Below are 14,943 nucleotides of genomic sequence, written 5' to 3' on the forward strand. Positions count from 1 at the left end.
AAAAGGGTTTAAAACCAGGTTGGAGAGAAAGGAACTTCAGGGATTTTGTACCTCCCTCTGGGAAACACAGCCATTTAGATAGTTGCCAATGGCAGAATGGTCCAGCAAAAACAAGATATGAAGATGATCAGTCCTTGGATAAGAGCTTTCAAAACTCATATTTCCCCTCTCAGCCAGGCTAAATTTTCTGGTGCACCTTTCTCTAGACAATGAAGGAGCATATGTGTACATGGGCTCAGGAGAGAAGGCAACCTGCCAGGAGGACAAAAAGTATGCTAGACCATTTGGTGTCCTGTTTAGGTATTATCACTTCTCTGTGGTGTCCATATTCCTAGTTACCGTTGCTACAACCAAGCCAGCTATAAGGCTGGCAGTTGTGTTTAATTGTGTTCAGTCAGGCTGATCTTTAAATAATGGAGATATCCCATCTCCTAGAACTGAAAGGTCATTGAGTCCAGCCCCCTGCCTTCACTAGCAGGACCAAGTACTGATTTTTTCCCAGATCCCCAAGTGGCCCCCTCAAGGATTGAACTCACCACCCTGGGTTTAGCAGGCCAATGCTCAAACCACTGAGCTATCCCTCCCCCCAAGGATCTGAAGGAAGCTTGATAAGGTATGAGCTTAATGAGTTAATTTGATCTCATTCATCACACCATCACAACCACACACAAAAAAATCATGCTAAAAGAAAAGTCTGGTATAATAAAAAAAAAGTCAACATTTCACAGAAAGGATATTTTTAAAACTCTGACACTAAAAAAAAAATCAGTTTGTTGTGTGATCTTAATTTATATCATATAAATGAATCGTGAACACTGAGAAGTGTACATATGTGGATTTTCACCCTGAAGGCTTTCCCCAGCAAGGCTGTGCATGAGCTAGGAGGCTCCTTCGTCATTATCTTCATCAGAAGTAGAGTCTGTTCAAAACTTAGACATTTTTTCTGTTTCATTCTCATATTTTAATAGGTAAAAAGCAACCATATGGCAAAGGTAGATACTAAATCTGTCCTGTATTTGTATCACAACTAAAAATTAATTTACTTATAGTCACGCTACAGTGATATCTGATATATTATACTTTTACCTGTCTTAGAATATGTAATAATTACAGTACAACAAAATATTACAGGTTTGTAATTGCTGGCAAATGTTAACATTAAAAATGTCAACAACCAACTTTCCAGTACAGGAAGACAATTTGTATTGTCTAAATTTTACATGCCTATAAATATTGTCTGTTGGTAAGTATATGCCCAAGATTTATGATGTTACTTGCTCATTTCTTTGGATTGTGTGCTTGGCTTGTTTCTTTCTTGTACTGTGGACTATAGCCATTCAGAAGACTAAGATAATCCAAATGTTCTATTGCTTAGTGCAAGCGGTTTTTTTCGGTCTACACTTACACTTAAAAATATCAAGAGGAGTTTGCTCTTTTGTGAAGTAGCTAGTGATTTTGGATTCCTAATTAAGGAATTATATTTTTATTCACTGAGCTGGATACTAGAAGAAAGAAGTCTTGTTTAAAGGCCATTCTTGTCACATATTTCAAAATTAGGATGTGGCACTGCAATTAGTCTGTAAGAAGAATGGCTATTTGCAAATGCTTTGGGACAGGCTGGTTTTAGAGTATGAGTTCTAGGTCCTTACTGAAGAGGAGGTTGACCAGAATTATTACTAAGAATGTTACTTTCATTTGACTTTCCCTCTTAGTAGTGGCATTGGTCATTGCAGGATAAGTGCCTCAGAAATCTGTATAATCAGCAGACAATCAGCAGACCCAAGGTAAGAGGTCTGGATTCTATTTTCATTTCATTTTGTTCTCAGTCTCTCTTCCAAGGGCCACAGATGTGACTGAAATTCCTAATTCATGGTTTATTAACTTTCCCATTTTCAGTAGTCATCTTTCAAGCCACTGGCACTGCATACTGACAAATGGTCTTGAAAAATCCCATAATTTCTCTGGTTACTTACCTATTATCTGAGAGGAAAGACTGTGATAGAGGTTATGTTGTTTACAGCAACTTGAGGATTTCTAAGGGCTTTACAACTTTATTTTCTTCAGGAGGCATAAGACATTCATTTTAAATGATAGTGTAGCTGACTGAGCCCAACAGGAAGATATACTTACGCTTCTCTCGCTGAATAAAGCATAATTTATTCTTTAGTAGTTCTATGACTGCTTAAGCCTAATTCTTTGTAGTTGTTATCAAGGGACTGAAAAGCAAATTTGATTTGATGCAGTTTTTTTTGTAAATAAATCTAGAAAGCCTCATAGATCTTTCAATCAAAGATCTGGGGTCAGACCTGGGATTAATTTGGACAAAACTTTCATATTTGGCGAACAAGGGTGTGGTAAAATTTTAACTTAAAATATTCAAGCAGGAAGGTACTGTAAGGAGCCAGGTGATATTACACATGAGCAGGAACTGACAAGAGTGGAGCTCTGGAATATTATCTACCAACCCAGCATGGCTCTTTGTCTCTTTCTAGTAACTACCTTGCATAGGAAGGTTGGAGTCTACTACTACTGCCTTTGAGCTAATGGAGCTCGCCCGTTAGCTCAAGCAGTTGACACTTGCGCTATTAGATCCAGGGGCTTAGCTTTAAGTCCCAGAGATAGCCAACTAGAAATTTTGTTATAGTTGCAGGAGCTAAGTACCAATAATTCTATAATACTTTATAAAAAGTTATGAACACACTCTGAAAGTCTGAAATAACCGAAACACATAAATGGAAGATTAAAATAGAATAACCTGAGAGAAGACAAAAAGGAAAAGAAACAGTTACTTCCATCTCATTCTGCAATGATCACATCTCCTTTAATTTATCCTCATGTTATCTGCTTTCCAAGATCTCCTCTGCCATACAGCACTAAAGGTCTCCCCCATCTTGTACGGTGGAGCCAAGCCAATGCAGAGAATAAATCCTACTGCAGTGCTTACACAAGCAAAATGTTCATTTATTTCAGGGGTTGCTATGCAGGGGGGTCTTAAAAAAATCTTTATGTTAAACTTTTAAATTTGCTTCACTCTACATTATGTTCTCTGGAATAAGTCTGTTTTTAATCCTAAATTACACATGTTGAAATATACACAGGGAAAGTAAATGGACTATAACACAGTGCCTACTCAAAGCTTAAAATGTAGGCTTCAGAAGTGTGTGTGTGTGTGTGTGTGTGTGTGTGTATGCATGCATGTGTGAGATAAAATAAACTTTTCCCATTCTGCTTGACAAAAATAATTTAAGTATTGCAATCTCTTGCTGCTGGAAGTCTGGTCCCACCAGATTTAGCTCTTCTTCTTGTTAAAAGTACATTATTGAGATAATACTCAGCTGAGTTGAAACATCTTTTCTACATTGGAGTCCTGCTAGCATTATACAGAATAACATAACACAAAAGGAATTTTTCAAAGCACAGATGACAAAGAATGAGAATGAGGGAGGTAAAAGCAAATTCAGAGACTATCTAATTAGCACCTACAGGCAGGTACATGTATCATTAAAGTACAGTAGATTCATCTTGAAAGCGAACTTCATAGTAAAAATATTCTCCGCAATTATAAAAAATGATGTCCTCCTCTACTTGCAGAGCTCTCTTTTTTATACTTTGTTTAAATTCTTCCCATCTTTCCTCCCCAGAAAGACAAATTATTGGCAACCGCTCCAAGATGTTGAAATCTTGATAGAACTGCGGGCTGAGGGGAATGTCACTAAACATATACGTTTCAAAATATTGGTACATGCACTATTTGTGAGTCGGTGACTGCCTCAAACTTTGAAGACGATTCTCTGGGATTTTTAGTTTGATCTGGTGCACTGTATACAGTATAAATGTGGTAGGGTATTGGGTACTGTACACATATGATTTGTGAACAATTCAATTACCATGACTGAGTGTATGTATATGGCAAAGAATGACAGAGTTATATGTGTAAAGTGGAGAGAACTCTTCAAGGTTACAAAGACCATTCTTATAAGCTTCTTGGAGCACAACCATGTCTTCCTTTGTATTTTTTGCCACACATGCTGACACTCAACAAATATTAATGATAAAACCAAAACGTGGCTAGTCAAGGCATTTATGCTAAAATGGCTACTTTTACCAGGTGTGCTGAGAATGCCTATGTGCTTGCTTTCCTGGGTCCTAATCTGTGGTAGTTGCCAGGAGATGAGAAGGGAAAAAATGAAAAAGAATATTGGGTCATAGGATAGGAAGAAAATCAGGTTGGACTTTCTACTCCTGAATTTTTAAATTTTGCACCTAAAATAGCGGCAGAAAGATAATACTTCTTTTTATATAGTAGAGAAAAGAAAGAGACTACAGTGCCAATTATTGTGTGTTAAAACGTTGTATGTTTTTAAGATGTGTGTTGACAAGCATCAACCAGCAGTACTTTGAGTTACTAGTGTCATTGGCTCTGTCGATCCTATCCCACAAAAGATGCATTGATAGAAAAAATGTTATATTATATTATATAGTTAGATTTTGAGAAACAGTATGTGATCATGCATTTATAGGTTGTATAGGAATGCACCTGAGGGCAGAATTAGGGTGCATAATTAATCAAATCGTTAGCATTTCTGGATTTTGAACAATTAAACTGAAAACATTTTTATTGCATAATGTTACATCTATATTTTGAATATATATATATATGAATATATATATATATATTGTGTGTGTGTGTGTTTGTATAGATACTTGTAATTTAACAAAGAAGACATAATATTAAACAAAATACTATTCTGTGTTCAGTGAGCATTAAAACAGAGCTAAAAATCTACAGGAACAAAGAAATTCAGAGTTAAGACTGCCACTGCACACTTAATTCAGTCCCATTTTGCTGTCATGTCTCCATGTAGACTTGCCTCAACATCTTTATTGCTTTCATTTTGACATTAGCATTGTCATGCCATTGCAACCTCATCACCATAGACTTAAATTGTTATTGTTTTGTTTCATGTTTCCTGCCTCCATATACTTGTTTGCAATGTTGTAGTAGTGTTATATTTGCAGTGTTGGTCTAATAAGATCACTCAAAACACTCATTCCTATTCAAATAGATAGGAACAGACATGATTACAAGCATGCTCTAAAAAGAAAAGCACTTGCTAGCAAGTTTGCAAAGCTATGTCTTCTCTGTTCCAATATTTTTCTCCTAAAATACTGAAAAGATAAGTTCCCTTAAATAACTTATAAAATTATGCATTATTTATATTAATCTCTTTGTTTACACCGTGGGGGAGGAGGGATGGAGTGACATCTTTGAAATCGTTGCAAATTATGTTTTTTGCAGCTGTATTATTAAAACAGTCCATTAAAAGATTTTTACAATCCAAGTTGAGAACCTATTTAGCAGATCTGGCTCTGCGGTAATTTGAAATTGTTAATATCTTAATCTCTCCTTCCAAGCTGGGGAAACGGAAAACACTCCGAAAGTTGGGATATGCTCAATAAGATAATTACGTAACTATTCTGTTAAAAATAATCAGGGGACAAATAAGGAAGTTACCAAACTCATCACTTGATTATCATGGCATGTTTGTTTGCATCATCACAGAGGGGCGATTTTTTCCTCTTTTCTTTGACCACTGAGGGCCTAGCCAGAACCAGTTTTGTTCCTTTGTGCTGCAGCAGGGGAAGTGCATAGGATTCGAGAGCCCATATAGAAGGTTTGAACCACCAATGGCCCGTGCAGCCAGCTTCACAGGGGATCACTCCATGTCCCCTCATTCAGTGGCATGAGGTAGTCAGGAGTTGTGAATTTTGCATATTCACTATCTGTTGCTCCCCATGCAGCAGACAAACAGCAACAATAGGCCTCAATATCAGCTTTGGAGTAGCTCCACTAATGTTGTCTAGCCTATGACAAAGAGATCTCTTCCCCTAGTACTCCTTCCCCCACCATTATTCAAGCATGTTGCTAGGGTTTGGGGATTGGGCCATGACAGAGTAAAACTATTGGTCTTTTTTGTCAGCTTGATCTTGCATTTGTTATACAGGCAAAATATCCATTGGCTTCAGGAGTTTTTTCTAAGTGCCAGTATGCAATATGGAGTCCTTCATTTAGAACAACTTAAGGATTAAACTGCGCATAAAGCTATGCAACAAACGTATCCATTTTTCACTTCAAAATTTTTTCATGCAGACTCAGAATGCTAAATTCTGCATTATCCCTTTGACTGTAATAGGAGATGTGAACATTTAGTAGCAGATTTTTGGCTCTAGATTTATATAGGATTTGTAGGGTGACATTTCACCATTTCTGTCAGTGAACACAACTTTGCTCAGAAATTCAAATCTCTTGCAACAAATTACAAATTTGCCACACTATTTTTTCTTTAAGGAAAATTGGTTGTTTTCACAGATCCATTTAACTCTAGCATTTTGTAGAGAGAGGTCCATCAGGAAAAACCCTTGAAACAGCTAAACACAGAGGGGAATCTTGAGCTGGAATTTGTGTTATGTTGATATTAGTTTCTCTGTTGATAAAGTCAAGTCCCCAGGATTGGGTGAGTTTGACTCTATAAAGTGTGTGCAGACTTTATTTGGAACAGGGCTGAATCTAGAATGTGTGTAAAACTGATGAATAAATCACTGAACCAGAAAGAGAGATTTTAGAAAAATAAAATTGAATAGATAATAAAAGTGACAACTGGGGATGTCTAAGTACCTTTAATTTCTATATACAAAGCCTCTGGCAAGAAATCAAATTCAATGTGTGGATCATTTTAATGAGATGAATCTTAGTTACATAAAATAAATTTGAGAGAGAACATCTTTTTAAATATGCCATACACAAGTCTCAGGATAATGTCTCCTTCAACTATCATGATAATCAACAAGGGAAACAAATTTTCCTCCAGATATGCATACTGGGCTCACACTGAAGTAGATGGAAGTTCATCATGCAACATGGGAAGGCAGAATTTGGCTATTAGTTCCCCACCTTTTTGCAGCTTTTAACAAGGCAAGTTTTCTGCATCTTGCTCTGTTGGCCAAAAATCACCAACATTCTATTAACTAATTGTCAGAAACAATTTGAATTATTTTTGACTTCATTTTGCTCTTTAAAAAATAAATTAAAAACTCTTCAAACGAGCCAAGCAACTGTTGTTTTGTAATGCAGGTCTAATAGGCTACTCAAAAATCTTCAACTTACCAACTAAGGACCAAATGTTGACAAAAGTGTCCTCTGAAATTGTGCCTGCAACAATGCAAGAAAACAGTATTTGCACATGCAAACAGGGTAACTGAGCAGTTAACCACCCTGTTTGATTGTGCAAATGCACATTTTGTTCTTAACATATGTATCTAACTTTCTGCAGGTTCAGTTTTAGAGATTATTTTTGGAAATTTGGTAGTAACTATTAAATATGTAAAAATGACACTGTTTTTTCATTTTTTCATTTTGATTTATATTTTAAAATAGGAAGGCAGTTCCATGTTAGGTTTGGAAAACACAACTATTGTGCCTCTAATCCTGAGCTGTTCCGGAGACTAATATGTATCATAGAATCATAGAAGATTAGGGTTGGAAGAGACCTCAGGAGGTCATCTAGTCCAACCACCTGCTCAAAGCAGGACCAACCCCAACTAAATCAAGTCATTAAGTCAGCACAGCCCCTGTGTTCAGAGAATTCTCTGATAGCTTTATCTATGCCCTTTAAGGAACCTTTACTCCTCTGGAGCAGGGGAACAGAATGTGTCCTCATATCCTCCAAGGGTAACTTTTGCCTAAGCTTTCCCACTGAGGTCTGGAAGTGATAGAGGAGCAATTTCAGACTTGTATTCATGTCCCTCATGACTGGTGAAAGCCAATAACAAATACTGATTTAAATGTTTAACATATCTCTAAGAAATGGTTCTCACTAGATGTCCGTGATTCTCGGGTTTCCTCTCATTGCTCTGACAGAACCTGAGTTTCTTGACTTTCAGGACACAAGGTACAGCCACTCTATTTACATAAGCTATTCCAAAGGACCACAATATTGATGATCTCTAAAGAGCTGGATCCTAAGCTGAGAGTCTCACTGAATTATTAGATGTTATTAAACAATATAAGTTTCAGTATATGTGCCCAGCAATGTGCACATTGCGAAATGTGATGTGCACATTGCCAAATCTAATAGCTGAGTGGTGCCATCTTTTACTCTTCTTCCCTTTTCTCCTCTTCCCAGATTCAACTGATTTATTTTACGAAGTGGAACTGTGTTTTTGATCCTCCATTTGCACCCTGACCCTATCCATATTAATAGCACTAACGTATAACATGCTTGGTGAAGACCAGTTTGTATTCAGTCCAGTGAGGCACTTTGATTGGAAGCACTTTTTATCAAATAGAAGAATCAAGGACTCCACAGAGTTATTTCTATATCTTTATAACTGGGTAGTTAGTGATCTTAGAGACAAACAGCAAGGAGGAAAAAATAATCTTACTAATGAAAAATAAATACCAGGGGAGCAAATGCATGAGGTCTGTACCCCAATATTGCACTAGGGTGCAGACAGGCACATAATAAGGCCTGAACATCATTACTGTGGGTTTATATTCTGATTTGGGTGCTGCTCACACAGAGGCCCCAATACGGATTATTCATGCCAAAAAGCAAGAGTAAACTGCACAGGACATGGGCTGACCATGTCCCTTTACTTAAAGCCCTGTCTAAGAATTACCATTCTGAGGTTCTGATTGTGAAGGAATTGCAGAAAGTTGAACATCATACACATTGGACTGTCACTATTTTTTAGACCCACAGAACATGGAATAAGTGAACAGCATTCAACATTGGGAATCTAAACAGACAATTGTATTCCTGAAGCCTTAACATTTTCTCCTGTCCTGCAGGAAAGGAGTGTGGGTTTTTAGAACATATTGTTTCCTTGCTTGTGTGGGTTTGTGTCATGAATGTTGTATGTGTATCAACTGCACCTGCTTCCACACAATGTTTTTTGTGTATTAGTTTCCTAGGCTTTTTTAATGCTTCATTTATTGGTGATTAGAAAAAGACCTTGCAGACTTGTGGGAGGAAGAAATGCAGCTCATCATGGAGTATATTTTATCTGTCAGCACCTATGAATAAACCTTCAGGTATCAGCAGCTGCACAAAAACCTCCCTCTTTTGTAAGATAAAATCTGACAGAAAAACATAACTCCTGATGGAGCAAGTTGTATGTGCTCTTAGTCCCATCATGTGGCTGGAGTCTTGGGCCTGTTGCCAGGAGTCCAGCCATCAGTCATGTGCATTCCTAGTCCCAATCAACCATCAGGTTTGTATGTACCGTGCATAAACTTGCAGTTATCAGGAGAACAGCAATTAAAAATGGCCCTAAATCCAACACTCAAACTACCTCTTGCACTAGATCTATTCTGGGCACACCAATCTGGCAAGTTTTTTGTAGACAGACAATATTTTTTTAAAAAATAGATATCAGTCAACAATGGAAAGTAAGACTGACAAGCAAAAACTTCAGCTGGATCTGAAATTCAAAGGCTTCTGTTAAAAATGTATGATGAGAAACCACACAAACCTTATGTAGGAAATTCAATGGGCATAAAAACTAACTCTGTGAAGTTGCACACCACCTGGCTACATGCGTTTTGAGAGAAACAGAAATAAATGCCCCATTTTAAGCCCATTTTAGATTCCAACCCTAACTATAGAGTTTCTACCTGGTGCCCCCTAATGAAGGCTGAAGATAATAACAACCAACCATTTTCATTGAACATGTTACAAATATTTTAGATTAAATGACCAACGGTCACTTAATCTACAATTCTATATTTAGATCTTTAAATTAGTGGAAGACTTTGGAAAGAGTGTCAATCTACTCCAAAGAATTTAAATTGCAGAAAAGGTAACACACTTGATATTAGGCTGTGATGAACACTGGAACTACGACTTTGTTGGATGGATCAGCAGCATGTTCCTGGATTAACATGGTGCCACACAACGTTGGCTTGTTAAAAGAAAGCAAAAGTACGACTGTATTCCCTTCCGATCTGAAGAAGAACAGTTTCAACTATAGAAATGAAAGAGTGATAACTGGCATTTCTTGGAATAAGGCCAGTAATCATTTTTTTAAAAGTACCATTGGCAAGAATATTAAGATAATATGAAAAAATAAAAAAATAAGTCAAAGGTTATTCCATTTTCACTAGAAGGGAAAAATGTTTTTGTATTTAATGGGGTCAAAAAGTTTCATATTATTAATCCTTGGAGTTTTAAGACGAATACATTTTTGTTCAGATGAAGGGTACTGTGAAGATAAATTATGCAAAAGCTGGAAATAGTTAGAAATATTTTAAAGACCCTTTATATGAACTTATCCAAGATGTTGGGTCTAAAAGCTAAAAGTCACAAAATTAGACCCAGACAAATACACACATTTTTTTTTTTACCTTGCTGCGTTGCGATCCTGTGACCTTAAGAAAGGGTGAGGACAAGAAGTGAAATAGCAATAAGAAAAAATATCCAGAAATATTTTGCAGATAAGTGACTGATCAAACACATATGTAGATCTCCTGTCTCTCATTTCTGTGCTTTAGTCACAAGACCCTGTGCCCCCTCATACAGCGATCACTATTACAAAGTCAACATTAATCTACAGTAAATGTAGAGTAGTGTCTGAGTTACTGCAGTTATTTCCTATTCTAAACATCGGAAATAACATGCTAACTGTGGATAAATATTGACCTTTTCTTAACAGTCATTGCTCTATAAACAGAGATGCAAATAATTGATTAATTACTGCTACTGTATATACAATATTATTGCAATAAACACTATTCTTTCAATATTTCTTACCCATACAAACTCTGTCACCATTGGAACTCTTGTCAGTCTGTTCTCATCAGATTTTCAGAATGATTTGAGGTTCAGGATAGCAATTGAACTGTTATATGTTTGTCCAAACTGACTCTTTTAAGGTTCACTCATCAATTTTATATACAAGTGTGTGTGCATGTGTATATATATATAATTATGTAACACTATCTTTTCTCTCTGTTTTACTACTATGAATCTGATTACTCATATTTGTCAATCCAGCTTCTGACATGCAGTTCATTTACATAATAAGTTGCAGGAAGCCATGAAGCAAGAAACATAAATGTCAGTTAGAAGCTATGGAATAATGTATAATATGAAACAAGAAACCAAAAAGAGGACTTCAAACTTACTTCAAAACTCTTCACTTCTTCTTCACCATCATCATCCTCTTCATCATGACAACTCTAAGACCATGTAAAAACAAAACATTCACAAATAAAGTTTGCTTTAAAAAAAAAAACATGGCCCCAGTTCGATATACACCAAAACTCTTTCAATCTCCCTTACTTTCTCTTATTAAAAGGTAAATGCAAAAGATGGGGAAAAAGTTACCTTTGCCATAATGTCAGCATATGCCATATACAAGTAATCTTCCTCCAGTTTGCTAGGGAATAGAAGGGGAGAAACACTGTAACCATTGATGTAATACAGCATCTCCATAAACAATTGAAACCCTCAAATATTCAGAAGAGGACCAGAAAATTGAACATTTTAAATAATTATAGTTTCCAACAGCACACCTTCTAAATAGGATGTCCTGAATTTTGTTTTTAACCTCCTTTAATTTTTTTATAAGGGTATTTCTGTTCCCATATTAATTCTAAGGGTCTTTTCAGGAAAGGAAGAAACTAATAAACTAATACAGGCTGAACAGTGAAATTGACTACACACATAGAGCTGAACAAAGTGAAAATAGATTTTTTTTTCTAACTTCTTTCAGTTGTAGGATTGTTAGGGGTTACTTCTAATCCAGCATTTTCAGATAACACAATTTTCAAGATATGCATCCAAAGAAGTGGGCTGTAGCCCACAAAAGCTTATGCTCTAATAAATTTGTTAGTCTCTAAGGTGCCACAAGTACTCCTGTTCTTTTTGCGGATACAGACTAACACGGCTGCTACTCTGAAACAATTTTCAAGCTGTGCGTGTCCCTTTCCATGTGGAATACGGACATTACTAAGGACACCACGGGACAGATTTTCAACAGCAACCATAAACGTGGCATTGACGTTTGTAGGCAGATCTGTTTGCTGCAGAAAATTCCATGTACCTGCTTCTCAGTTATGGTAAGGCCCCTCTATGCCACTCTGCCAAGTAATTAAGAATCAGGCCCTACATGTGCAGGTACATGCAAATCCGTTAGTGCTTGCTTAGCTACACTATTTGCATATGTGACATATTGCATGGCAAACCACTGCAATTTAAAAAATGGAAGCAGCTAGACAATTTGCAGAAATTTTATAGCCCCTCCCACCAACCTTACCATTTTTCAGTTAAGGCTGTTCGACTGAAAAGCAGAATAAGCTGATGCAGCGGATCAACTCTTTTAATGCCTTCATCCTCCTCTGGTGGCTCCTCTCCAGGTTTCTGTGGGGAAAGAAAATTGGAATAGAAAAAAATATATGCATTCTACGTTATTTGTTGTGAAATCTGTCAGACTGTGAAACTTGTATTAGATATACTATAGCAATACATATCATTTGGGCTCTTTGAATTTCCTAGATAACGAGGATTTAGCAGTCTAGCTCCACGGAGTACCTTTGGGAACAGGTAGGCTAGCATCCTGAACACACTCAAACCATTAAAATTTACCCTGAATCACCCCATTCCTCATAATAGCTACTCCCCCTCTTCCCTGGATACCGTCCCAAACCCTACCTTAATCCTGTCTTCAGGATTAAGTTGGGGGGATAGCCTGAACACAGTATGGGCTACCATCTTAAGGCTGACAAGGCACTAACTATCTGCTCCTACCTTACTGTAACAGCCTGCCTCAGCAGAGTGAAGAATTCTTCCCTGCTCCTACTACTTTATGGTGCCTATTGTGACCTGCCAACCATGCTGCTTCTTGCTCCCTAAAGAGCCTGATGCATTGTGCGGTGGGGGAGGGGCTGTAACCCGAACTTGCAGCCCTCCTCATCATTTTAAGATGGGGGATTTCATGTCTACCAATAACAGTGTTAAAGTTGGCAAGGGTGGATCCTTTGGACAGTCCGCATTTTTACTGTTAATGTAGATTTTTTTTCTTCTCACTTTAAAGCTCTACATTTGCCCAAGTTTTTTCCATACTTAGAAAAGAGCATCTTTGCTTGGTTGGGTAATTTTTAATTTTAGGTTTACAATCCTCTAGTTAGGGCTGACTTTTCTTTTTACAATGATTTATAAAGTGGCAGTTGACAGAGCACCCCCCCAAAGGTTTGGATTTGAAAGTATCTTCAAAGCATTATTTTTAACCTCATCTTATGAGCCTCCATGAATTAGTAGAAAGCCAACTTTCATATGACAGCATAGTACTTCAGATAGTTTCAGTCTGCAAACCAGGGGTCCCCAAAACTGTACTATGTTGACCATCAATGTTCCAGAGAACACGTGGTGGTGGTTCCAGGAGAACTGCCTAAGCACGTGGTGTTGGCTCCTCCTCATTTCCACCTGCCCAAATACATTAAAATACAGATAAAAATATGCCCAATGCATAGCCGAGATTAATATTCCATGTCAACAATTGTTGTCACAGGCATGTTATTTGATCACAATAGGAGGGGTTTGGCCACATGACAATTGCAAGGAGATTAGGTATTCAAAAGTCCTGTTAATAAGTGGCACACATTATGAAAAAGTTTGGGAATCCCTGCTTTAAACATCAGGAAAGAAACCCTCAGGGAAAATACACTGGAACCCTATTGTACTCTGAGATAGACATGTGCAACTCCCAGTGAAGTCAAAGAGAGGTGAGTAGCACATTGGGGCAGAACACAGCAAATTCTATTTTAATCAACTTTGATTATATATGAGCACTTTCACATTTCCCGTCCTTTGGTCTTCATTATTGAGGGTATCTGCTGATAATTAATCTACTCCTGAGATTAATAAGAATTTATGTACTGTAATTCTTTTTTGAACCCCATTATACTTTTGGCTTTTACAACATCCCCTGGCAATGAGTTCCATAGGCTGACTGTATGCTGTGTGAAGAAGTACTTCTTTTTGTTTATTTTAAACTTGCTGCTTATTAATTTCATTGGGTTACCCTGGTTCTTGTGTAATGTGAAGTAGTAAATAACACTTCCTTATTCACTTTCTCTACATCATTCATGATTTTATAGATTTCTATCATATCCACCCTTAGTTGTGTCTCTTTTCAAGCTGTTTACTCTCTCCTCATACAGAAGCAGTTTCATATCCTCAAACATTTTTATTGCCCTTCTCTGTACCTTTTTCAATTCTAATATCTTTTTTGAGATGGGGCAACCAGAACTGCACACATATTCAAGGTGTAGATTTATATAATGGCATTATGATATCATATGATTTTGATATTTTCTGTCCTCTTATCTCTTTCCTAATGGTTTCAAATCCTTATTCCTTAGATGAATGTATAATCCTCTCTTTCTGACTGTGAAGCATGAATTCAGGTGGGGAATAAGGAACAGTAACCATTCTTATTTTTAAAACAAACTTATCCAGTTTTAAAATCTTTTTAGTCACAAAGTGTAAGGAAGAGAGACACAGAACACACAGGATACATAAGGAATGTAAATGTAATTAGAAAGTATTTCAAAGTTACTCACAAGGAATCAGTTGTTCACTTTTAACTTTTCAAAGAAAATAGGGACTTTCCCATACTTACAAATTAATGCAGAAATCACCTATGAAGAATTTCAGCAAGAGGCTTAAGGATCACTTGAGATCACTTAAGACCTCAAAATAGGTGCTGGTCGTACACACAAAGGTGAATTTCACTCAGAGAGCGATTGCCCTCACATAATAATATAGTGAGACACTAGTAGCTATATTTTCTATAACTTTATTGAAAAGATAAGCATGCAGGATAAGTCTTCACTTCACTGAATTGCTTTTAAAAAAAGAGAGTAAATTTTGTAAATTCCCA

The 14,943-nt window shown here is 36.9% G+C and overlaps 1 protein-coding gene across 1 annotated transcript in view; it reads right to left on the reverse strand.

The window, feature by feature from the left end:
* RYR2 (ryanodine receptor 2) overlaps positions 1-14,943 on the reverse strand; it is a 687,809-nt gene that overhangs the window by 100,999 nt on the left and 571,867 nt on the right. The window contains exons 78-81 of the mRNA XM_054022704.1: positions 12,319-12,422; positions 11,388-11,439; positions 11,186-11,239; positions 10,406-10,429 (exon numbers count right to left, since the gene is read on the reverse strand). Of these exons, the coding sequence (XP_053878679.1) occupies positions 10,406-10,429; positions 11,186-11,239; positions 11,388-11,439; positions 12,319-12,422 (234 nt within the window). The remainder of the gene's footprint in view (positions 1-10,405; positions 10,430-11,185; positions 11,240-11,387; positions 11,440-12,318; positions 12,423-14,943) is intronic.

This window comes from Malaclemys terrapin, chromosome 3 (genome assembly GCF_027887155.1).
Source record: "Malaclemys terrapin pileata isolate rMalTer1 chromosome 3, rMalTer1.hap1, whole genome shotgun sequence".
Taxonomy (NCBI): Eukaryota; Metazoa; Chordata; order Testudines; family Emydidae; genus Malaclemys; species Malaclemys terrapin.